The sequence below is a fragment of the Phocoena sinus genome, chromosome 12, assembly GCF_008692025.1.
Source record: "Phocoena sinus isolate mPhoSin1 chromosome 12, mPhoSin1.pri, whole genome shotgun sequence".
NCBI classification, from domain to species: domain Eukaryota; kingdom Metazoa; phylum Chordata; class Mammalia; order Artiodactyla; family Phocoenidae; genus Phocoena; species Phocoena sinus.
The window spans coordinates 43,852,058-43,878,161 of record NC_045774.1 but is presented as its reverse complement, the minus strand read 5'-3'; the positions used below and the strand labels follow the sequence as shown (position 1 = coordinate 43,878,161).

Here is a 26,104-nt window from a genome sequence, read left to right as displayed (position 1 = left end):
AACCCAGATCTCAGGCCTATCCAGTTGACTTCTCCCCCGGATTCACTCTGGCTATTCTGCAGTTGGGCCGATCCTTCTGGACTCGCCCGATGCACTAACAGACCTTCTGCATCTCTGCCCACTGGATCTTTTGTTTGTTTGTTTTTTTTTTTTTAGCGGTACGCGGGCCTCCCACTGCTGTGGCCTCTCCCGTTGCGGAGCACAGGCTCCGGACGCGTAGGCTCAGCGGCCATGGCCCACGGGCCCAGCCTCCCCGCGGCATGTGGGATCCTCCCGGACCGGGGCACGAACCCGCGTCCCCTGCATCGGCAGGCAGACTCCCAACCACTGCGCCACCACGGAAGCCCTGCCCAGTGGATCTTACACTCTCGTGGGATGCCAAGAACTTGGAGGTTCCAGGAACGTAGAAATCACCTGTGACCCGCCACTAGCCATCACCAGGACATGCCTTTGCCCAGTCTGCCGCTGCCACAACGTCGTAACCCGGAAACCTGGTCCCGCCTCCGGTCCCAACTCCCCCAGAGTCCCGCCTCCAGCTACATAGTCACGCCCCCGCACGCCAGGCCGGCCTTAAGCCCAGACAAGTCGGGCAAGGTCGCGCCGCTGAGGGGCTTCTCAGGCTCAGGCCCTGCAAAGCCCAGGAACCAATCCTTAGGTGTCCATGGCAAATGCCAGACCGGGTGTCTTCCCTATCCCTGCAAATCCCGAGCGGGCGTGGGACAGGCGGCCCACCGGCCAGGCCCAACGAGTCGAACGCGGAACTAGGGAGCAGGCGGAGGCAGGCGCTGGGCTGTGGCTCAGCAGGCCTAACCTGGCTTTGGGCCTCCGGCCTCTCAGCCGGGGACTCTGCGCCTGCGCCCGCCCGGCAGCTGCCTGCTCTCCCAGCGCGCCGCGGTCCCGGCTGCCGCGCGCCGCCTGGGTGTCTGGGCGATCCATGGGCTGCAGCGAGGGCCGCGATGACAGATTACGGCGAGGAGCAGCGCAACGAGCTGGAAGCTCTGGAGTCCATCTACCCTGACTCCTTCACAGGTGACTTACGCGGCCGCGGGCCCGCAGCTACTCGGGGTGGAGTGGGACCGGCCGCCACCGCCACGGCCCTCGGCATCCCGGGCCAGGATGGAGAAGGGAACGGAGAGGCCGTGTGGCCACCGCGCCCTCTTTTCTACTTCTCCTCAAGGGTTCAGGCATCTTCGAGTAACTCTACGGCTGTTTTCTCTTCTTCGCTTGTTTCCTGAAATCTGAAAGTCCGGGCGAGGCTGGCGAGGTCCCTGGAGTCTCGGGCCTGGAATTCAGTCGGGGGCAAAACCAGAGAGTTTCATTGTCACTTAACAGCAGCCCGAGGTTTAGTGAAATACACGAATATAGATACTCCAAGTGGGAGTAGTCTTTCCAGTGCCGCAGAAGTGTCAGTTTTCACATTTTCACCTCTATTCAGGTAGAAGCTGTTTTTCAGACGATGGCGTTTTAAAGTTTGTGGGATTCAGAATTCTCAAAGTTACCCAGAATCCGTTTTGAGAGTAGCGTTGTCCCTGAAGTTTGTCGTTTTTCTTTTCTCTTTCTTTCGTTCTTCTTCTTTTTTTTACATTCTGATATTCTGCAGAATGCCCCATGAATGAGGTGGCCCAAATTTCAGGTCCACTATAAGATCACAGGTAATTAGACCAATAGTAGGATATCATCAGGCCTGGCTTCCTCTTGCTAGAAGCAAGGTAGTGGAGGCTCAGGAGAGGTAAGTGCTTGCTCTGGGTTGGCCAGAAAGTTAGTGGCAGGACTGGTAATAAGAGTAAGGTCTGGGGCTTGGGATCCAGCTCCAGCTGGGATGAGGGGGAGCAGAAGATTACTTGGGAAGTTGGGCTAATGTGAAATATTAATGAGAAGTTCATTTGGTATATTTTAAAGGAAGAGAATTCTTCAGTATGAAGCCTTCAGATGATTCTGGAAATGCTGCAAGATAACCATATCAATATGGCTTCTCTCACTTTACACTCAGTTTTTGAGAGGTGATCTAATAAAGCCAACATGAGCGAGTATAGCCTAGGTTTGTGGGACTTACCTTCCCTATCCCTTCCTTTGAGTGTTGTCCATCACTGATTGTCAGAATTCAGAGTGTAAGGTAATGTTATTTTAACTCATAAACTCCCTTTTCATTGTTTAGCTTAGTTTTCTTAGCTCTACCCTTTGATCACTGCTTGCAATGGTAGCAAATTTTGTTCTGCTTTGCCAACAGGCAGATGTCTCTCAGCTATCCCTGTATAGCTCCAGTCCTGTTCATGTTCTCTCTCAACAGCAGTACAGCTGTGCTGTGAGGATGTTAAGGGGATGAGTGAAGAGGGGTTTGAGAGTGTCATTAACTGGGTGAGTGTGTATGGAGTCTGGCTCCCTTATCTATCCTTGCTTATATGTCAATGTCTAAATAAAATAGAATATAGGGTCAGTTGTTGGATATATTCTTAATCATGACGTTTGGTCATTTCTAGTACATTGGAAATGTAACAGGCATGAACACAGTGTAGGCAGAGTTAAGAAAGCATAAGATGTGCTGTTGTTTTCATTTCTTTGGGCATAAGGTATCACTCATTAAGTACTGTGCACATAAGCATTTATGACAGTGATACATTTTTAACCCTAGAATAATTGGATGGTTCTTTCAAATTGTACTAAGCTCTGATGTAGTTCAGTATGTGAAATTCTTGTCAGATGCGAAAGTGCTTGAGGATTCTGAGCCAGGGTAATGAAAGACAATATGTGAATCTTTGACGCATCAAGTATTCTGCAGTGTCAGCTGAGCCCACCTGTCTCTAATTCCTATCAGCATTCCTACAATGGCATTAAATAAATTAAAATGAGATGTCTTGATTTATAGTTCTTTAGGAACTTTGATCAAGTTCTGTATGATACCTCAAGGAAAAGGCAGAGGGCTTTGGAATCATATATTTCCATGTTTGGTCTTTTGAAATTTTGAGGATTTGCAAGGTTTACTGTTTTACAGTTTTCTTTTGTGTTGATGATTTCATACTTTAATATTTTCATACCAGGTTTCAGAAAGAGAACTTGTTTGTGTCAGTTTGCCAAGGAACACTAATTGGTAGTTTTCAAACGTCACTTTGAATCACATTGAATATTAGATTTGGTAAATACTTTTTTTTTAAGTACATGGTAGGGTGCTGACAGAGAAGCCTTTGTTAAGTACATCATGACCCCCTTGTAGATGCTGAAGAGGCACAATTCAGCCAGCCATAGTCCTAGGCACATAGACCTAACCTGACTTTAGAATTGTTGCTTGACTATTTGCAGAGAACTTTGGGCCTGATGTTGCATTTGTTGTGAAATATAACAGATCATAATACAGTTTCTTCTCTGTGCCTGTTCTGTAGCTTGACTGCACATTGATCCAATCCTTCTAAGAACTAGCCTCCCAAAATGTAAATGGACTTTCCTGATACCACATTCTCCTTCAGTGCTTCACTTGACAAGGTCCTGCTAAGGTAGTTGAATTTGGTTATTTCCATTTCTGTGTCAAAATCCTGGCTATCGGGTGTTTTGTTGGAACAAATTGGTTAGCTTTAGGCTAAACAAAAGTCAGGTTCCCTTAATTCTCTTTGATCTTACAGAGAGGGGTACGTAATCCTGTATTTGCTTATATTAGTACCTCTAAGTAACACCCATGAGCTTAACAGTTAAAATTGCATCTTAGAGATGGGGCAGAAGTCATCTTGTGAAAGCAGTTTTTCTAGGACAGTCAATTTCTAAGACCCAAAGAGACTTATTTTAACATGAGCTGATCTGGTTCTTTGTGAAAACCTTAGTGTCATTTGTGTGTCCTGTTAGTGTACCTTTCAGCTACTACCTCCGTTTTCTCTGCTCTTTACAAAATCCTAAATTCTGTCTAGTATACCATCATCTGCCCCTGTATCACCTAACACTTATGCTCCTCTGCATGGTTCTTTCCGCAATGCCCACCAACCTTATTCTTTTTCTCAAAAGTATTTTGATCCACTCACAGTGGTGGAAGTCTGGTCTCTAGTGAAAGCTAATCTTTCCTTAACTCGCCCCAACTCACAGTGTGTAATGCATTGGGATAGGATTATTGCTTCATGAGAACTCAGGAATAATTCATCTTTGCAAGTTCAATTCAGTAAGTTTCCCTATTTTAGTAACCTCCAAGCTTTGGAATATTATCCCTTTTCCATTTGTTTTTTAATTAGGTTAAGCTATGATAGAAAACCCCAAATAACTGGTTTTAAAAAGGTAAACGTTTATTGCTCTTGCACATAAATGATAGATGTGTAGCTCTGGTGCAAGAATTCTTCAGGGACCCAGGCTGCTTCTTAGTTCTTTGTCATTGCTAAGATGTAGTCTCATGCTCATGGTGAAGATGGCAGCATTCCTTTTCCAGGCAGTAGGATAGATAAAGGAATGGAGGAAAAAGAAGAAGAAGAAGAAGAAGTAAAACACAGCAGTTTCTTAAGGAAATTTCCTCAAAACTATCAAAGGACTTATTTCTTTCTATCCCATTAGCTGGAACTCAGTCATTTGGTGAGACCTAACTGGAAGGGACGCTGGGAAAGATAGTCTTCGTCCTGGGTGGGCAATACGCTCAGTTAAAAATGGTATAACTGGAAGAAGGGGAGAGTGGATATTAGCAGTGTTCTCCAATATTTTTTTTTGTTTGTTCCTGGTTCACAATTTTCTCTCTGTAATGGCAGTTTGGTGGAATGCATATCAGCTCTTTGTCCTTGGACAAATCATATAACCTCTCCAAGCCTCAGTGTACATATCTATTTAATAAGGAATAATGTAAGTGTAAAAACTTTTTAACTGTTAAACAAATATAAGATACTCTTTACTAGAAATTTACCATCTTAGTTGTGGATTCTTCTAATAACATGGCTTCATAACTCCTGTCTTTATCAACGAACAGTTTTGATTTCTATTTCCTCCAACTGCATGGGGCCATAGCCACAGCTTAGATGGGCCATCTTTAAAATTTTGGCCTCTGAAATTCCTCTTTCTGTCTATAAGTTTTGTAGCCCTACGGTTTTTCATTCCCATGCTTTCAGTGAACATGCCTCTCATCATGAATTCTCATGGTTTGATAGTTTATCAGCTTCTTTCTTGTTCATCTTGCCTCCCTGTTCTGCCTAGCTCCCAAGGTCAGGCAGTTGAGTGATGTTCTTGCTAGCATTCCCATGTCCTCATTTACCACATGGGTTCCTCATTTACCAGATATTTAGTATACTTATTGTTAGAAGCGCAGTCTCTTGGGAAAAGACATCAGATAAATAATTTACAACACAATGTGATGATTCTTTCATGGAGGTTCATATAGAATGCAGCCACAGCAAAGGAAGAGGGGACGGTCTGAGTTGTTTTGGAGAGCTGAGGGGTGATGAGTTATGTGAATGAGACTGGGGGATGGGGCATATGTGCCAAAGCATGACTCTGTGAGAGCCAAATGTGTTCAAAGGACAAGTAGCTGGGTATGGCTAGAAAGTGGACAAGTAGCTGGGTATGGCTAGAAAGTGGACAAGTAGCTGGGTATGGCTAGAAAGTGGACAAGTAGCTGGGTATGGCTAGAAAGTAAAGTGAGAGTCACGGAAAATGAGACCTGACAAGTACGCAGGGGCCTGATCACAAAGGGCCTTGTTAGGGATTTAGATATGATCTTACAGGCCAATGGTTCATTCCCCATTACCCCTACCAACAGCTACTCAGACACATACAGCACGTAGGCACTGCCATGTCACAGCTGGATCTTTCGGTACTTAGCTGGCTTCACAAATGAAATAGGCTTCTCTTGAGTTTGTTTTTACCTGTCATGGCTGCTGCTTTTCTTTTAACCTTTGGCACTTTTTCTTCCTCTTTTGTTCCGCAAATTTAGGATCCCTTACATGGCTGACATTGGCCCTTATTTTTCTCTCTGTATTCTCTGGCGATTTCATTTAGTCGAATGGCTTTAGCTGTTACCTCTGTGGATGATCCCAAATTAAATTCAAGCCCAACTCTCTTTAGCCCCATTTGCTCATTTCTGATTGCATACTTGATACCTCCAACTGAAATTCCCTGTGTTCTTCAAATACATCTGGTTTTTCTTTTCTATTTCTGGTTTTTGTTATTGGCACTGCCTGCAAATTCAAGTTGTCACACATCACCATCTTAGATTTGTCCCTGTTCTCTGCTGTTCCCATTGCTCCCAGCCTAGTTCAGAACCTCATTAACTTTGCTGAAACGATTTCAGTAACTATCAAGTTTCATCCTGCATCTAGTCTTGTTTTTCCCCTTCCACTTTATGCACTGTTGCTAGATTTATCTTCTATGTTTAGAAATAGAATTCTGACCTTATTACTTCTGCTAAAGAAAGCTATCACTGTCCACACTAAACTTTCAGCTGTATATTTTCAACTTGTTTTATTCACTGCATAGACATTCACTAGTGGAATAATTTCTAATTCCTTGCATAGTCTTAAGCTTTCGCACCATTATACCCTTTGCCGTGTTACTCTATCCTGCATTCCTTTTCTTCATCTCTATTTACCAGTATGCCTTAATTCACAGCCTAGCTCAAATGACTTCCCTGGAATTTCTCAGCTGGAAAAATTTTTTTTCTTTTTAAATGAAACTCTATACAGTTTATATTCAGTCCTGCCAGTTACTGGCTATATAGCTCTTTTATCTCAGTTTCCACATCTATAAAATTGGGATGATACTATATTTAACTGATTTGAAGACATAGTTTTACATGTAAACATTTCTGAAATATGAATTTGTCTTATAATTGATTACATATCATAGTTTAATTGGTAGTTTCTTTCTTAGTGGTACATAAAGTAGGGTGCATCACATAATTGATGGCATCTTAAACTTGGTGAAATATGGTAACAGTATAAAAGCAGGATTTTGGTGTGAGAAGTAAAGGATCTTTGTGTAAATGCATAGAACAGCACAGGTGCAAAGTAATGCTCAATAAATGTTAGCTGTTGTTACTCGTTATAGGTAACCCCTAAATTACAGCCTCATGGAGCCCTAGAAAATGATAATAAGTTGGAATGTCATTGAGTTGAACCCTTATTTCTACAGTTGCAATGTTTATATTTCATGACATGTAAATGCTAAGGTTGGTCATGAAAAGAAATAGGAATGAAGTACATCAAATATATTTTACACACGCTTGTTAGAAAAAAGGTAGGGCCAATCATATTATAAAAGCTTTATTATAATTACCTTTTAGGGACTTTTTCAGCATAGGCTGGACTGCCTGAGGCCTATTAAAATATGAGTCCAGTGAGTCTCTTATCTTCCTGACAAACACCTTTGTACTAATCATAGATGTTCATCATTGCTTCAAGTACTTTTAAACTTCAATTAAAATGAGGGAATATGTCTTGATTTTTTTTTTTTTTTTAACATTTTGGCCGTGCTGCTGGGCATGTGGGATCTTAATTCCCCCACCAGGGATCGAACCCGTGCCCCCTGTGGTGGAAGCGCCGGAGTCTTAACCACTGGGCTGCCAGGGAAGTCCCCTGAAACTTTTATTGATAATTCATTTTATTGATAATTCGTTTATTTATGAAGACTTCAGAAGTTCTCGAATAGGAAAAGCTGAGTAGTTTTTGTGGTGACTTCTTCAGAGATCCCCTTACTCCTTCATGTCCGAAAGAGGCTGCTGAGCTGCATAGGGGTCAGGGCTTCCCAGGCCTGAAGTGAAGCACAGACTTTTCTTTTGGGCTCAGCAGCAATCAAGGGTGACTTGAATTTTCCTTGTTTAATCATCTAATGGTTCTGAATATTAGTTCAGCTCTTTCACTGAGCCAAACGTTATTGAGTTTCTAGATACTGCCAGGCACTGATCTAGGAGTTCTCAGAGTTTTTACAGTATTCTTATGGGGGGAATAGATCATAAACAGGTAAATAGTATCAGATAGACATCAGGCTTCAAAATAGCATATAAAGCTTTCTTATTTATGTAAATGTTGATTGACATGTCTTGCTTAACAAATTATAAGTAATTTGATACTTGGATTCATGGATAATTTTGTAATTCCGTGAAAGATGATAGATTTTCAATAATTTGTGAAAGAATAAAGCTTGGTTCTAGAGATGATATAGAAGAACGAGAGAGCTAGAAGACACAAACTCTAACAAATTAATATTTACTGTTTGTCATGGAGATTCTGAATTATATTTCAGAATATATAAGTATAAAAAGTAGTGATAATACTGAGTATTTATGAGGGGGTAGGTTCTGATGAGAAACATCAATTTTTTTTTTTGCCATTTCATTTGGAAATTTTTTAGAATGTAATTTTCCATGTATAGGTGGAAATTTTGAATTAAAAAGTAAATAACTTATTTTAATTGATTTGATAAAACTCAAAGAGGGTATCTATTATAGGTAATTTTTCCCCAGATTAAAGAAAACCCTAGATTTAAATAGAAATTGATGGACGTTTTATCGTTTGAATTGTTCTATTCAGTCTGTATTTATGGAAATGGAAATACAGGCTGGGAATCAGTTTCCAGGACTGGATATTGATATTTTGCTAATAAGAAAAAGCATGTGCCGTAGGAAGCATCTTAATAACTTAACCTCTGTGTATAATTTCTTGCAGTATTATCAGAAAATCCACCCAGCTTCACCATTACTGTGACATCTGAGGCTGGAGAAAATGATGAAAGTAAGTCTAATCAAAAATACTTTAGGTTCCTCTAAGCCCCTCTCTCGGGAATTTTATTCATTCTGCAGCCATTGTGTTGGGCATTGCATGTGCGGAGGTGCTAAGGTGCTGTTAAGAATTTAGTATGAATGTTACATATTTCTAGTCAGTATTTACTATGGAATAATGACTTCTAGAGAAACAGAGAGGAAGTCAAGGAGATGTATTCTGACAGTAAGCTTAATTCTTAAAAGTGAAACAGAAACATTAACAATACAGCAGGTAAGAAAAGGGTAGGACATATTTGTCAAGAACACTTGGCATGCACACGTAATTTAGTGGTCGTGTGGTATTCCTTGGCATAGCATGGACTTTTTCCTCTTTGGATATTTAGATTGTTTACTGGACATTTGCTGTTATAAATTGGGCTGGATAAATACCTATCTGCATTTTTCCCCTCTCTCTTTAGAATGGATATTGTACTGTTATTTAAGTATGTGTATACATAAAACCAAATAAAAACCAATATTATACAAGTGTAGAACTAAGACAAATATACAAATTGAAATAAAGGAGCTATAAAACTAATAAATTAAAATTAATTTAAATTTGATACATGTTGGGGGAAGAGTGTCTTAAGTTCTTTTCTGCTTTTAGTCCAGTTCAGTTAATATTGTAATTTGATAAGAATGTTGTATAAGTTGGTGTTAACCCCAAGGATTTTGTTTTTTTCCTGTCAACCAAAATTCTGTCATGGGTATTCAGTAATACCATTTTAGTGGTATCATTTGATAACTCTAAATCTGTCTTGTAGAATTGAAAATGAGGTTAGTATTGATATTACTGAAATCTGAATTAAAAAGCTGTTGAATACAGTTATTTACATATATTTATAGATAGATATTTATATATATTTATATATAATTATATAAACTTCTTTGTTAATGTCATACATAAAAATTAAAACAATATCAAGCCAGCACATTTGGAGGTGTTTTTTTTTCCATTCCCATGGAGAGAAATCTAGATTTCAATTAAAATCATCAATATCAGGAGGTTTTAATAATTAAAATGTGAGTTACAGGAAGGGCAAAATCTAGACAAAGGGTCATTTTGACGAGTAAGTTTTAACAGAAAATGTTCAGCCCTACTGCTTAGTTGGCGAAATTGAGAATTCATCATGCTAGGTAGCAGAGAGATACTTTGCACTAATGCGCCTGTAAGAATCTCACACCTATACCAGTGTCAGATCTGTGAATTGGCACAGGCCAAAAGACTGGGGGAGCATGTATGGATGAGTCAGGTTAAAAGTTTCTCTGATAGCCTCTCAAACTGTCCAGTTCACAGCTGTGTACTCTAGCAACCCCTTAGCAATGCCCTGCTGGCATTGTGCAGATAGTAGTATGGACTCTTGCACTGGAGCTGGCTCTGGTAGAGGCCTGAAAATGAGCCTAAGGTAGTACTTTTTCTATATGTCATATTCAGTGCATTTTGTTCACCTTAAGGAGAGTTTTAAAAAGAATGTGTTTTTCATCCTCTTTCTCTGATGTGCAGTATGATAAAATATTCATAAGTAGTAGATGTGTTAGAAGTGATCTTTGGTATTCCTGTGATTTGTTTTCACTTATATTTGTGGTACATGTTGTTTATGTTAGTAATTATCTATCTGGTCTCATGGTAACCTTGTTTTTCTTTGTAGGAAAATCTGTTGTGCTACTTTTCATTGACACATTGTAAATTAATTAATGATTCAACAAAGATGTTGACCTCTCTGTACTTTACATTTTAAGGTGTTCATATCAATCTCTTATCTTGTGTCTTTAGCTGTCCAGACTACCCTCAAGTTTACATACAGTGAAAAATACCCAGATGAAGCTCCCCTTTATGAAATATTCTCTCAGTTAAATCTAGATGATAATGATGTCTCAGACATTTTAAAATTATTAGCATTACAGGTAAGGAAATAACAAGTTTTGTAATGACATTATTTTATTGGCCTTAAATATTTTACAGTAATGTTAAGAGTCAGAAAATGCTATTAAATATGTATAACCAGTGTTTTGAACAAGCAAAATTCATGATGTGTGTGTGTGTGTGTGTATATATATTCACAAAGCATCTTTATTTTTGTTTCCCACTGTACCTTTAAAATTTGAGTAAGAGAAGTTCTTCCTATACCCTTGTTTAAAACTCAGTTAACCCTGTGACTTGTAGGTGATAAAAAGTGTGATTAGGTACTCTAAGTTATAAACACAGTTAAAATTTGGTTCTCAGAATGCCTAGTCCCATGTGCACTTAAAAATTCCAACTTAAAACTCCTAAACCAAAAAAAAAAAAACTCCTAAACCCCCTGACCTGTTGCAGGCTAGTTGCCTATAATTTGGTAAGAGGAGTGGTGGAAAATGGGTATCAGAAAGTTCTTACCTGGCTAGTTCTGTGATGGGATGGGCTACTCACAGTCTGGGCATGGGGGATATTTAAAGCTCTCTCTTGCTTGGGTAGAGAGTTTTCATGGGATCTTCAGAGTAGGGAGTAGGGAGGGCAAGTAAAACCTTACTCCACCAGCTTAAAAGCAGAAGTCCTGATTTTGTTTGTTTTCTAAGAAGAACTGACATAAAACATGTCTCCATCATAAATGTGACTTGTATATTTCAAAGACTATAGATGCTCTAAATGCTGACATTTTAAAAATATCTGGAGCTATTAGAGAATGAAGAGGGAAAGGATATATCAAACATTAATTGATGCTGATCTGGGCCCTGTTCACTCTGTTACCCAGTGTGAAGTTATATTAATTCTCTATATTTGGTTTAACATGCTTCTTGTAAAAACATTGCAGAGAGCCTGGAACAATATACTGTATTCAGTCAGTCATATATTAATGTAAGTTATTTGATCTGAATGATTTTGTTAATATGCATTTTATATTTCATTTATACTCAAACTCCTTTCTTTCAAAAAGAAAGTTTTGATTTCTTTCTGATACTTACCTGAGATCATAGAGCGCATATTTGTATTTTTTCCCCTAAAAGTAGTTATATTAATTTTTAGTTATCAAAATAATAAATTTATATTATAGAAAACTCAGAAAATACAGAAAATAATAAAGAAGAAAATAAAGATTACCCTTAATCTCACCAGTCAGGTATAAATGCCTAATAACATTTTGGTACGAATTCAGAAAACTTTTTCCTACAGTAGCTAGCACTATCAGTTCTCCAGTATGTTATCATTATTTTAGTTCTTTGAAGGGTATTTTAAGAGCTCTGACAATGGACTGAATTTTGAGGGCAAAGTGATTTTCTAATATAATACGACAATAAAGAATGTAGGTACTTTTATGATTTATCTTTATGTATCCTTTTTTCTTTCTATTTGTAATGGTTTAAAGCTAAAATCATGAAAACATGCTGGAGAACTGATGTTGCTAGCTACTGCAGAAAAACGTTTTCTGAATTCTACGTACATTTATGATTATTACATAGAATTTATTGAAATTTCTTTTTTTCTCTGTTTTAGGTTGAATATGGCAAATTACAAGACTTTTAAAATGTTATTTTTATATATATGCTTAATTCTTAAGTGATCCAAGAGTCCAAACTTATGGTGTAACTGAATTAGTAATCATGTTATAAATGTAGGAAGTGTAGTGATTATGCTGAAACACCTTTTTTCCCCCCACTGCTTAGTTAGTTGTTTTTATTTTTCTGAGAATTGTGTTTCTCACTACAACCGTTTTTTCTTTTTTGGTTACATAGACAGAAGAAAACCTTGGTATGGTGATGATCTTTACTTTAGTGACAGCCGTGCAAGAAAAATTAAATGAAATAGTAGATCAAATAAAAACTAGACAAGAAGAAGAAAAAAAACAAAAAGAAAAAGAAGCAGAAGAAGCTGAAAAGGTATATTTAAAAGTCAGGTTTTCTTTCATTATTCTTTAAATCTGTTTTTGCGGGGTGGGGGGTTTGTTTTTGCTTTTGGAAATTTCAGTAATTTGGGGGGAATCACAAAAAGAAGCACAAGTAAATTTTAATAAAGCTTTACTAAGTAAAATTTTAGAAGGTCCCTCATTTAGTTGATGTACATGGCACAATAATGATTAATAATCAGTTAGTTAAAGGTTAATAAAGCTTATGCAGGTAAAATCAAGAAATATAAACTATTTCACTTACGGTATAGAGTTTAGAATTATAAAGCCTCCACTAGAGTGATTTAAATATTTACTAAATGTAAAGAAAACCTTAGATTCTAAAATGAAGTAAAAAAGATAAGCAATGATGTTAGTGTTATGAATTGATGTGTATTTAAACATATTAATATTGACAGTAGCAACTTTCTTCTTAACAGTGAATAACAGTGGGGACACATTACATATTATCTTTGCTTTTTTGTAATAAAAATTAAAAAAGGACTTTTCCAGAGTAAATTGCCAAAACCAATGAGAGTAGCCAATGCAGGCAGAAATCAGACTAAATATTTTAAACTTGAAACCATTTTTCTCTGTTTTTCCTGTGAGTGGCTGTATTCATTTGTCTAGAAGATCATTAGGCTTTATTTTCTAACTGTTGTATCATTTATCTCGTGGTGTGTCTTTTTTCTTTTCTAAGCAATTATTCCATGGCACTCCTGTTACAATCGAGAATTTCTTAAGTTGGAAGGCCAAGTTTGATGCAGAACTCTTGGAAATTAAAAAGAAACGAATGAAAGAAGAAGAACAAGCAGGAAAAAATAAATTAAGTGGTATGACCCCTCATATCCTGTTCCTTTAAGCCCTCCTATATTATTTCTTACATAGCAAGAGGATCACTTGGACAGATTTCTATAAGAAAATAATATACTTAGGCATCTAGGACAAAAAGAGAAAGCATTCTCTCCATATGGTGATGTTTCTTCACACATAATTATAATTAATTTTTATGGCTTATCTTTCATCTAAATATTGGAGTGGATAGATGTTGAGATATAACTACCATGACTTTTAGGATCACAAGCCTTAGGACTGATAGATTCAAACCCGTTTGTTTTTCTAGGACTCTGAGGCAGATTAGGTTTTCACTTCTTCCATTTTAATGCAAATACATTTCATATGCCTCTTAGCTACTCCCTGAGTTCATAAATTGATTGAAATTCACAGAAAAAACAGGTTTTAAGACTTGTTTTTTTATAACTTGTTTATATTATTCTACTGTTTAAAGCATTGTAGGGGAGATGGAGGAAAAGTATGCCATTCAAGTTAAATATGTTTATTTCTTTTAGGGAGACAGCTATTTGAAACAGATCATAATCTCGACACATCTGATATTCAGTTCTTGGAAGATGGTAAGATAATGTTAGAATTCCACATGTACATAATGTGCTGTTTTTATTAAACCATGAAAATCATAGTGGGAACTTAATGTAAATTTTTCCTCCCAAGGCTATAAAGAAACACATTTTGAAGAATAAATTCGAATGTTTGATCAATTTATACATTAAACTACAGCAAAGTATTTTTTTGTAACATCTTTATTGGAATATAATTGCTTTACAATGGTGTGTAAATTTCTGCTTTATAACAAAGTGAATTAGCTATACATATACATATATCCCCATATCTCCTCCCTCTTAGGTCTCCCTCCCACCCTCCCTATCCCACCCCTCTAGGTGGTCACAAAGCCCCGAGCTGATCTCCCAGTGCTATGCAGCGGCTTCCCATTAGCTATCTATTTTACATTTGGTAGTATATATAACTCCATGACACTCTCTCATTTCATCCCAGCTTACCCTTCCCCCTCCCCGTGTCCTCAAGTCCATTCTCTACATCCCTGTCTTTATTCCTGTCATGCCCCTAGGTTCATCAGAACCTTTTTTTTTTTTTTTAGATTCCATATATATGTGTTAGCATATGGTATTTGTTTCTCTCTTTCTGACTTACTTCATTCTGTATGACAGACTCTAGGTCCATCCACCTCACTACAAATAACTCTGTTTCGTTTCTTTTTATGGCTGAGTTATATTCCACTGTATATATGTGCCACATCTTCTTTATCCATTCATCTGTCGATGGACACTTAGGTTGCTTCCATATCCTGGCTATTGTAAATACAGCTGCAATGAACATTGTGATATATGGCTCTTTTTGAATTATGGTTTTCTCAGGGTATATGCCCAGTAGTGGGATTGCTGCGTCATATGGTAATTCTATTTGTAGTTTTTTAAGGAACCTCCTTACTGTTCTCCATAGTGGCTGTATCAATTTACATTCCCACCAACAGTGCAAGAGGGTTCCCTTTTCTCCACACCCTCTCCAGCATTTATTGTTTGTAGATTTTTTGATGATGGCCATTCTGACTGGTGTGAGATGATACCTCATTGTAGTTTTGATTGTGCATTTCTCTAATGATTAGCAGTGTTGAGCATACTTTCATGTGTTTTTTGGCAATCTGTATATCTTCTTTGGAGAAATGTCTATTTAGGTCTTCTGCCCATTTTTGGATTGGGTTGTTTGTTTTTTTGATATTGAGCTGCATGTGCTGCTTGTAAACTTTGGAGATTAATCCTTTGTCAGTTGCTTCATTTGCAAATATTTCTCCCATTCTGAGGGTTGTCTTTTGGTCTCATTTATGGTTTCCTTTGCTGTGCAAAAGATTTTAAGTTTCATTAGGTCCCATTTGTTTATTTTTGTTTTTATTTCCATTTCTCTAGGGGAAGAGTCAAAAAGGATCTTGCTGTGACTCATGTCATAGAGTGTTCTGCCTATGTTTTCCTCTAAGAGTTTGATAGTGTCTGGCCTTACATTTAGGTCTTTAATTCATTTTGAGTTTATTTTTGTTTATGGTGTTAGGGAGTGTTCTAACTTCATTCTTTTACATGTAGCTGTCCAGTTTTCCCAATACCACTTATTGAAGAGGCTGTCTTTTCTCCATTTTACGTTCTTGCCTCCTTTGTCAAAGGTAAGGTGACCATATGTGTGTGGGTTTATCTCTGGGCTTTCTGTCCTGTTCCATTGAGCTATACTTCTGTTTTTGTGCCAGTACCATACTGTCTAGATTACTGTAGCTTTGTAGTATAGTCTGAAGTCTGGGAGCCTGATTCCTCCAGCTCCGATTTTCTTTCTCAAAATTGCTTTGGCTATTCGGGGTCTTTTGTGTTTCAATACAAATTGTGAAATTTTTTGTTCTAGTTCTGTGAAAAATGCCATTGGTAGTTTGATAGGGATTGCATTGAATCTGTAGATTTCTTTGGGTAGTATAGTTATTTTCAGTGTTGATTTTTCCAATTCAAGAACATGGTATATCTCTCCATCTGTTTGTGTCATCTTTAATTTCTTATATCAGTGTCTTATAGTTTTCCACATACAGTTCTTTTGTCTTCTTAGGTAGGTTTATCCCTAGGTATTTTATTCTTTTTGTTGCAATGGTAAATGGGAGTGTTTCCTTAATTTCTCTTTCAGACTTTTCATCATTAGTGTATAGGAATGCAAGAGTTTTCTGTGCATTAATTTTGTATCCTGCTACTTTACCAAATTCATTGATTAGCTCTACTAGTTTTCTGGTAGCATCTTTAGGATTCACTACATATAGTATCATGTCTTCTGCAAACAGTAACAGTTTTATTTCTTCTTTTCCGATTTGGATTCCTTTTATTGCTTCTCTGATTGCTGTGGCTAAAAATTCGAAAACTAGGTTAATAGAGGTGAGAATAGGCAACCCTCTCTTGTTCCTGATCTTAGGGGAAATGGTTTCAGTTTTTCATCACTGAGAACGATGTTGGCTGTGGGTTTGTCATATGTGGCCTTTATTATATTGAGGTAAGTTCCCTCTATTCCTGCTTTCTGGACGGTCTTTATCATAAATGGGTGTTGAATTTTGTCGAAAGCTTTTTCTGCATCTATTGAAATGATCATATGGTTTTTATTCTTCAATTTGTTAATATGGTGTATCGCATGATTGATTTGCGTATATTGAAGAATCCTTGCATTCCTGGGATACACCCCACTTGATCATGGTGTATGATCCTTTTATTGTGCTGTCGGATTCTGTTTGCTGGCATTTTGCTGAGGATTTTTGCATCTATGTTCATCAGTGATACTGACCTATAGTTTTCTTTCTTTGTGACATTCTTGTCTGGTTTTGGTATCAAGGTGATGGTGGCCTCGTAGAATGACTTTTGGAGTGTTCCTCTCTCTGCTGTATTTTGGTAGAGTTTGAGAAGGATAGGTATTAGCTTTTCTCTAAATGTTTGATAGAGTTCACCTGTGAAGCCATCTGGTCCTGGGCTTTTGTTTGTTGGAAGATTTTTAAACACAGTTTCAATTTCAGTGCTTGTGATTGGTCTGTTTATATTTTCTATTTCTTCCTGGTTTGGTCTTGGAAGGTTGTGCTTTTCTAAGAATTTGTCTGTTTCTTTCAGGTGGTCCTTTTTTTTTGGTACGTGGACCTCTCACTGTTGTAGCCTCTCCTGTTGCAGAGCACAGGCTCCAGACGCACAGGCTCAGTGGCCATGGCTCACAGGCCCAGCCGCTCCGTGGCATGTGGGATCTTCCTGGACCGGGGCATGAACCCATGTCCCCTGGATCAGCAGGCGGACTCCCAACCACTGCACCACCAGGGAAGCCCCAGATGGTCCATTTTATTGGCATATAGTTGCTTGTAATAATCTCTCATGATCCTTTGTATTTCTGCAGTGTCAGTTATTACTTCTCCTTTTTCATTTCTAATTCTATTGATTTGAGTCTTCTCCCTTTTTTTCTCGATACGTCTGGCTAATGGTTTATCAATTTTGTTTATCTTCTCAAAGAACCAGCTTTTAGTTTTATTGATCTTTGTTATCATTTCCATCATTTCTTTATTTATTTCTGATCTGATCTTTATGATTTCTTTCCTTCTGCTAACTTTGGGATTTTTTTGTTCTTTTTCTAATTGCTTTAGGTGTAAGGTTATGTTGCTTATTTGAGATTTTTCTTGTTTCTTGAGGTAGGATTGTATTGCTATGAAATTCCTTCTTAGAACTGCTTTTGCTGCATCCCATAGGTTTTGCGTCATCATGTTTTCATTGTCATTAGTTTCGAGGTATTTTTTGATTTCCTCTTTGATTTCTTCAGTGATCTCTTGGTTATTAAGTAGTGTGTTGTTTAGCCTCCATGTGTTTGTATTTCTTACAGATTTTTTCTGTAAGATATCTAGTCTCATAGCGTTGTGGTTGGAAAAGATACTTGATATGATTTCAATTTTCTTAAATTTACCAAGGCTTGATTTGTGACTCAATAAATGATCTATCCTGGAGAATGTTCTATGAGCACTTGAGAAGAAAGTGTATTCTGTTGTTTTTTGGATGGAATGTCCTATAAATATCAATTAAGTCCATCTTGTTTAATGTATCATTTAAAGCTTGTGTTTCCTTATTTATTTTCATTTTGGATGATCTGTCCATTGGTGATAGTGGGGTGTTAAAGTCCCCTACTATTATCATATTACTGTCAATTTCCCCTTTTATTATAGCTGTTAGCATTTGCCTTATGTATTGAGGTGCTCCTATGTTGGGTGCATAAATATTTACAATTGTTATATCTTCTTCTTGGCTTGATCCCTTGAGCATTATGTAGTATCCTTCTTTTTCTCTTCTAATAGTCTTTATTTTAAGGTCTATTATGTCTGATATGAGAATTGCTACTCCAGCTTTCTTTTGATTTCTATTTGCATGGAATATCTTTTTCCGTCCCCTCACTTTCAGTCTTTACGTGTCCCTAGGTCTGAAGTGGGTCTGTCGTAGACAGCATATATACGGGTCTTGTTTTTGTATCCATTCAGCCAATCTATGTCTTTTGGTTGGAGCATTTAATCCCTTTACATTTAGGGTAATTTTTGATATGTATGTTCCTATTACCATTTTCTTAGTTGTTTTGGGTTTGTTATTGTAGGTCTTTTCCTTCTCTTGTGTTTCCTGCCTACAGAAGTTCCTTTAGCATTTGTTGTAAAGCTGGTTTGGTGGTGCCGAATTTTCTTATTAGCTTTTGCTTGTCTGTAAAGGTTTTAATTTCTCCGTTGAATCTGAATGAGTTCCTTACTGGGTAGATTAGTCTTGGTTGTAGGCTTTTCCCTTCATCACTTTAAATATGTCCTGCCACTCCCTTCTGGCTTGTAGAGTTTCTGCTGAAATATCAGCTGTTAACCTTATGGGGATTCCCTTGTATGTTATTTCTTGCTTTTCCCTTGCTGCTTTTAATATTTTTTCTTTGTATGTAATTTTTGATAGTTTGATTAATATGTGTCTTGGCGTGTTTCTTCTTGGTTTTATTCTGTATGGGACTCTCTGTGTTTCCTGGACTTGATTAACTATTTCCTTTCCCGTATTAGGGAAGTTTGCAACTATAATCTCTTCAAATATTTTCTCCGTCCCTTTCTTTTTCTCTTCTTCTTCTCGGACCCTTATAATTTGAATGTTGGTGTGTTCAATGTTGTCCCAGAGGTCTCTAAGAGTGTCTTCAGTTCTTTTCATTCTTTTTTCTTTATTCTGCTCTGTGGTAGTTATTTCCACTATTTTATTTTCCAGGTCACTTATCCATTCTTCTGCCTCAGTTATTCTGCTGTTGATTCCTTCTAGAGAATTTTTAATTTCATTTATTGTGTTGTTCATCATTGTTTATTTACTCTTCAGTTCTTCTGCATCCTTGTTGAATGTTTCTTGTATTTTCTCGATTCAATTTTCAAGATTTTGGATCATCTTTACTATCATTTCTCTGAATTCTTTTTCAGGTAGACTGCCTATTTCCTCTTCCTTTGTTTGGTCTGGTGGGTTTTTACCTTGCTCCTTCATCTGCTGTGTGCTTCTCTGTCTTCTCAGTTTGCTTAACTTACTGTGTTTGTGATCTTTTTGCACGCTTCAGGTTCGTAGTTCCTTTTGTTTTTGGTGTCTGCCCCCAGTGGCTAAGGTTGTGTAGGCCTCCTGGGGGAGGGGACTAGAGGTTGTGTTCTGGTGGATGAGGCTGGATCTTGTCTTTCTGGTAGGCAGGACCTCCTCTGGTGGTGTGTTTTGGGGTGTCTGTGACCTTATTATGATTTTAGGCAGCCTCTCTGCTAATGGATGGGGTTGTGTTCCTGTCTTGCTAGTTGTTTGGCATAGCGTGTCCAGCACTGTAGCTTGCTGGTCATTGAGTGGAGCTGGGTCTTAGCGTTGAGATGGTGATCTCTGGGATAGCTTTCACCGTTTGATATTACATGGAGCTGGGAGATCTCTGGTGGACCAATGTCCTGAACTCTGCTCTCCCACCTCAGAGTCACAGGCCTGACAGCTGGCCAGAGCACTGAGATCCTGTCAGCCAGAAAGAAAGAGAGAGAGAGAGAGAAGGAGAGAGAGAAAGAAAGAAAGAGCAACCAAACCAAAAAAACAAATCCAGCAATGATAACAAGTGCTAAAAATTATACTAAAAACAAAATAAAGCAAAAAAATAACAGACAGAACCCTAGGACAAATGGTAAAAGCAAAGCTATACAGACAAAATCACACACAGAAGCATACACTCACAAAAAGAGAAAAAGGAAAAAAATATATGTATCATTGCTCCGAAAGTCCACCGCCTCTATTTGGGATGGTTCGTTGTTTATTCAGGTATTCCACAGATGCAGGGTACATCAAGTTGATCGTGGAGATTTAATCCGCTGCTCCTGAGGCTGCTGGAGAGATTTCCCTTTCTCTTTGTTCGCACAGCTCCTGGGGTTCAGCTCTGGATTTGGACCCTCCTCTGCGTGTAGTTCACCTGAGGGAGTCTGTTCATTGCTCAGACAGGACGAGGTTAAAGTATCCGCTGATTTGGGGGCTCTGGCTCAATCAGGCCACGGGGAGAGAGGGGTATGGAATGCTGGGCGAGCCTGCGGCGGCAGAGGCCAGCATGACGTTGCACCAGCCTGAGGCGCGCCGTGTGTTCTCCTGGGGAAGTTGTCCGTGGATCCCGGACCCTGGCAGTGGCGGGCTGCACAGGCTCCCGGGAGCGGAGGTGTGGACGTGACCTGTGCTCCCACACAGGCTTCTTGGTGGCGGCAGCAGCAGCCTTAGCATCTCATGCCCGTCTCTGGGGTCCGCGCTGGTAGCCGCGGCTCACGCCAGTCTCTGGAGCTCGTTTAGGCAGGGCTCTTAATCCCCTCTCCTTGCACCCCGAAATAATGGTCTCTTGCCTCTTAGGCAGTTCCAGACCTTTCCCCCGGACTCCCTCCAGGCTAGCTGTGGTGCATTAGCCCCCTTCAGGCTGTGTTCATGCAGCCAACCCCAGTCCTCTCCCTGGGATCCGACCTCCGAAGCCCGAGCCTCAGCTCTCAGCCCCGCCCGCCCCGGCGGGTGAGCAGACAAGCCTCTCAGGCTGGTGAGTGCTGGTCGGCACCGAACTTCTGTGTGGGAATCTTTCCACTTTGCCCTCCGCACCCCTGTTGCCGCGCTCTCCTCTGTGGCTCTGAAGCTGCTTCCCCCCCCTCCGCCACCCCCAACCCCCCGTCTCCGCCTGTGAAGGGGCTTCCTGGTGTGTGGAAGCTTTTCCTCCTTCACAGCTCCCTCCCACTGGTGCAGGTCCCGTCCCTATCCTTTTGTCTCTGTTTATTCTTTTTCCTTTTGCCCTACCCAGGTACGTGGGGGGTTTCTTGCCTTTGGGGACGTCTGAGGTCTTCTGCCAGCGTTCAGTAGGTATTCTGTAGGAGTTGTTCCATGTGTAGATGTATTTCTGATGTATTTGTGGGGAGGAGGGTGATCTCCGTGTCTTACTCTTCCGCCATCTTGAAGGTCTCCCCCCAGCAATGTATTTTTTAAAGTTTTATGATAACTTAAGCAATATCAAAGATAGCAATAGATAAACAATATGGTCACATTTGCCTCTAACAACTAGTAAACCAGGTCACTATGACTCAAGTGACCTGTTTTCTTCAAATTTCTAGTATCACAAATCTATGGTCTGTCATGGAGCTTTATAAAAACCTCAAACATAGAACTAACCAAAAGTCTTAGATTTTATATCACTCTCACTGTCTTTGGCACCTCTAGTCCCTTGTGCTTTCCTTTTCTTTTTTATCCTGACCCTTATGCTCTTGCTGCCTTTGCCCATCCATTGTCCATCCATCCACAAATATTTATTGCATCCCTGTAAGGCAGGCATTGTCCTGCCCGCCAAGGATACAGCAGAGAAATTTAGACAGATTTCCCTGCCCTCAAGGAGCTTGAGCCCTATGTGTATCTCTTAAACTGAGCTTCTTACTCAGTCACCCCTCCAGTAGCTCCCTGGGTTCTGTACTTCATCGTCCTTCTGTCATGCCCATTATGCCAGCTGGGGATCCTCTAGCATCTGGCCTTTCGACCTTGTTCCTGGACTACCTTCTGGAAAAGGTTAAGAAGGTTAAGAATCAACTATCTGTTGAGGTGGCCCACTGCTAAATCATGCTTCTTAAACTGAGCTGGGCTCCTACTGACACTGAGCAATTTTTTTTAATTTTAATATCTTATTACATTCTTGTTCTGAGATTTTTAGTCTCAAAAAAAAAAATTCCAAAACCAAAAACCGTGAAACAGAAAACAAGGATATCTTCATCTATCCTCCCTCTCATTTTAGGAGCTTATTTTCCTTTCTATTTTGTTGAGAAGTTTTAGATCCAGAAAGTTTAGTCTCATTCTCTCTTGAACTTTAAGAGTTTTACTGTCTATACTCATTTTTGACTCTTTTCCTTGTCTAATGGATCAAGTGCCTCCTTATATCCAGTAACTTACCCAAAGCTCTCTGTTGATTCTGCCTCTGAAATGTCTTTTCAGCTCTTTCCTCCTAATTTGAAAGTTTTGTTATTTTTCAACTGGACTTTAGTAATAGCTTCATAAATTATTTCCCTGCCTCAGTCTCTTCCTCCTGGTGCCCTTTCCTACCTTGTAGTCACCACCTCTGAGGTGGTATTTCTAAAAGCCATGTGTAATGATGCCATTTCTCTCCGTACGGTCCTCTGCTGCTTAGAGGGAGAGGTTGACCTGCACAGTCGTTCAGTTTGGCCTTCATCTGTGTTATCTCCAGATGTTTTTCCTCAAGAATCTTGTGTTCCACTTAGAAGTATTCAAGGTCTTAGCTCTTCTCTCTGCCTTTGCTTAACCTACGGAGAATTGCTTCATCCTGGCCCCTTTTCTTCTGGTTGGGTTCAAATTTATCATGAAGATATTTCAGATGTCGTCTGCTCTGTGAGGGCTTCACTGCTCCTCCCAGGCTGAGTCAGTTATTCTTCGGCTTGGACTTGACAAATTGTATTTTATCACTGAACTGCTCTTAGGCATGAAGCAAGACTCCTTCTCATTAAGTTGAATGTCAGTGGACTAGAGTCTGAGAGGGAAAGAAGGTAAACAATGTTTGGTGATTTAAGAGTACTGTAATATCCTACTTTATTTACTACAGATAGACTGAAGAGTGAAGATGTTTCATACAAAGCCTGGGTGTTACTTCCTATAGGGCTTAGACATTTGGAATCTTAGAAAGGCATACCACTGGTTACAGGGGAAGTGGGTGAGAGTGAAGACCAAATTTGTCAATTATAAGTATAGTTGAGCTTTAATGATGTATATATCTCCAGTATTGGAAGAGATAAACTCTTGGTACAGGTCTCATGGTCAGTGATAATCAACTTTGTATCATCATTGTCTTCAACTTATAACATGCCAGATCATAAATAATTCATTCTAGACTGGCTTTTTTTGTAGCTGGATTTTTTAGACTATGAACTGGACGCATGAAGTTGCTCTTAAAATGTGTGAGTCTCTGCTGACCAGTGCAGATCACTGCTGGTATGAGTAGTAGTTCAGGATTTTGTCACGTGCACCTCGGATGCACATTTACGAAGTCTCTGTTTGGTACTGCCATTCGGTTGTATCTTTTATTTCTGAGTGTAAGACTGCAGGGGAAATCTTCTGTCTTTTGCAGCTGGAAACAACGTGGAGGTAGATGAGTCTTTGTTCCAGGAAATGGATGACTTGGAGCTGGAGGATGATGAGGATGATCCAGACTACAATCCTGCTGACCGGGAGAGTGACTTGACCGACTAATAGACTAGCCCGTCTTCAGAGAGGCTTGACTGCCATAGCATCTGTGGCTGTGCTAAGAGGGTGTTGATTTTCCTTGCTTTTTTCTAAGAAAAAATAATTTTCAGGAGAGTATTCTTCTGATGGCTTTCATCATTGAACTTAATAAACTGATCTTAAATTTCAGATATAAAATGTTCAATTCCTCTTATTGGTGGGAAGAAGGCCACATGTTTAAAATCATTTAGCGTTGGAGAGAAATTCTGCCTAAAACACCAAGACTGGAAGGTCAGCTGTTGCTGTACCCAGGTGTGGGTTTACATGCAAGGAATTGGAATAACTTGGAATTTCTGTGCTAGAGACTGGTGGCTTTTGAATTCTAAGGTTTGTCATTCATATAAAATATTAGAAGACTGAGGCGAACAGAGCATTAAACCTTCTGAATTCTAGCCTTCGGGCATAGTAAATTTAAGTCTTAACAAAACCAGAAGCCCATATAATAGTCAGGAGTAAAATGGACTTTACTCTTATAGTAGTATCTGCATCAGAATCACCTTTGGAGCTATTAAAAAGTGTGCACTCCTGGTCCTTTCTCAGTGGAGGTTAATAGACACTGAGCCTCATTCTGAGCTTTAAAACAGTGAAATCTCATACCTGTGACACAGGTGATTGTGATGCACACTCCTGATGAAGAACTAAAATTGTGATTTTCCCCACTTTTCTAATTAACCAGTCTGAAGTGGTTTGAATTCTTGGGATTGTACACTGTCTGCAAGAGTACCACACATTCACATTCATGCACACATTAGACCTTTGTGATAATTTGGAATGATCGACTTGGGGGCTCCAGGTAGGAGAGCCAGGCTTCGTGCAAGTTATCCAGTCATTGCAGTTCTGGAGGATTGAATCTTAACCGCAATAGGAAATCACTTGTGCTATTGCAAATGGCTTCCTCAATTCAGAAATACTATAAACCCACAAACACAGCAATATCAATCCATGTTTATTTTTGAAGTCAGACCTTATGATTAAAATAAAGTTAAGACAGAACTATCATTGCGGAATTTAATGCTTTTCACCCACCTTGATCCTGACCAATAAAGAGGAATAGCAGTAATGTTCAGTATTTCTATGCAGAGAGAAGTCCAAAAGTTTGTTACGTGAGGTTTTGCTTTTCCTAAGGAGAGATCCTTTCTGCAGCTGATCAGCAGTTGCATAAGAACCTGAAGGAGTGGTTCAGTTAAGAAAAACAGTCATGAGCAGTGTAGTATGAGGTCAATGAAGACTTGACCTTGAAGTATCAAGAATGATTACACTTGCCCCTCACATAATTTTTTAAAGTCTAAGTTTTACACATTTTCTACAGATATTGAATAACCACCTTTGTCATTTCAGAATGTAGGCAGACCCTAATGAAATGGAAATAAAGACAACCTGGTTAGTTCTAATGATAATCCCAAATATTTTCACCCGGAGTAAAAATTAACTTTACTGTTGGCTTTGTATTCTGGGAATTAACCAAAGACTCTGCTTCTCAAACTGGAGCACACTTAATTCCTGGATGTGTAACAGCATGACTGGTAGTATTTGAAGCAATAATTGGCCCGTCTTGAATTATCAGTTTTGCTCTTGGATTTGGGAAAATTTTTGTTTTGGTTTTTCTACTCGTGTTAACTTGTATACAGTATTATTAAGTTAAAAACATACACAGATATTTGTATTCATTGCTGTATCCCTGGAACAGTGGCGCCTAATTGTTGGAATAGTATGCAAGATGCTTATGCATTTTAAAGATAAAATATAAGAGTTCAAAGAAATGTTCTATTTGCCGTCTGCAACTTTGAGTAATGCTTCTAGGTTCTGCTTTACATCACATTCTCCTGGCAGCAAGCATGCCTTAGGGAAAAAAAAAGTGGATAAATACTAACCTAAGATAACACATCTAAAAGGTTACAGGAACATTTCCTAGTTGAGGTAAAACCAAGAGAGATATCAGTAACATCTCTTATCAGTGAAAAGGATGAGATCATTGATTATTGTACTGTCCCAAACTCCCAAGATACATGTGCCAAGAAGTAAAGAGATGCATTCTTGGATTCCAGAAGAAAGGAAGTTGTGGGTTTTCAATATTTATGTGCTAGCTGGTTGTTAGGTGTTATGAAGGTGCAAACAGTAAGTAAAAGACTGCAAGTAGCTCCTAGTGTTTGTCTTTCAGAGAACATACGTGACAGGCAGCAATCGTAGGGATTGTATGATTATGGGTCAAAATGAGTCACACAGTTCAAGAACTGTAGGGAGTAATTTTAGAGAGACTATTGAGGTCTAAAGTGACAGGGAAAGTTTTCCACAAATGACACATGGAGTGTGAATTTATGTAGATAGGTAAATGTGAATGACACTAGTTTGTTTGCTGCCTTAGGACCTGTGTCTGAGTAACAGAGATGACA

General features: G+C 39.1%; 1 protein-coding gene across 3 annotated transcripts; it reads left to right on the top strand.

Moving 5' to 3' along the window:
* Positions 1 to 618: 618 nt before the first annotated feature.
* Positions 619 to 25,361, top strand: RWDD1 (RWD domain containing 1). 3 transcript variants are annotated; one of them, XM_032651754.1, is made up of 8 exons: positions 747 to 1,029; positions 3,375 to 3,485; positions 8,610 to 8,675; positions 10,479 to 10,609; positions 12,413 to 12,556; positions 13,262 to 13,394; positions 13,911 to 13,973; positions 23,560 to 25,361. In XM_032651754.1, exons 5-8 carry the CDS (start codon positions 12,431 to 12,433, stop codon positions 23,679 to 23,681), a joined length of 444 nt encoding a protein of 147 aa, XP_032507645.1. In that variant the 5' UTR covers positions 747 to 1,029; positions 3,375 to 3,485; positions 8,610 to 8,675; positions 10,479 to 10,609; positions 12,413 to 12,430; the 3' UTR covers positions 23,682 to 25,361. The 3 variants fall into 3 exon arrangements, with proteins under 3 accessions (XP_032507644.1, XP_032507645.1, XP_032507646.1); XM_032651755.1 differs by lacking the exon at positions 747 to 1,029 and adding an exon at positions 2,249 to 2,355; XM_032651753.1 differs by lacking the exon at positions 3,375 to 3,485 and having other exon boundaries at positions 619 to 1,029.
* The last annotated feature ends 743 nt before the right edge of the window (positions 25,362 to 26,104 follow it).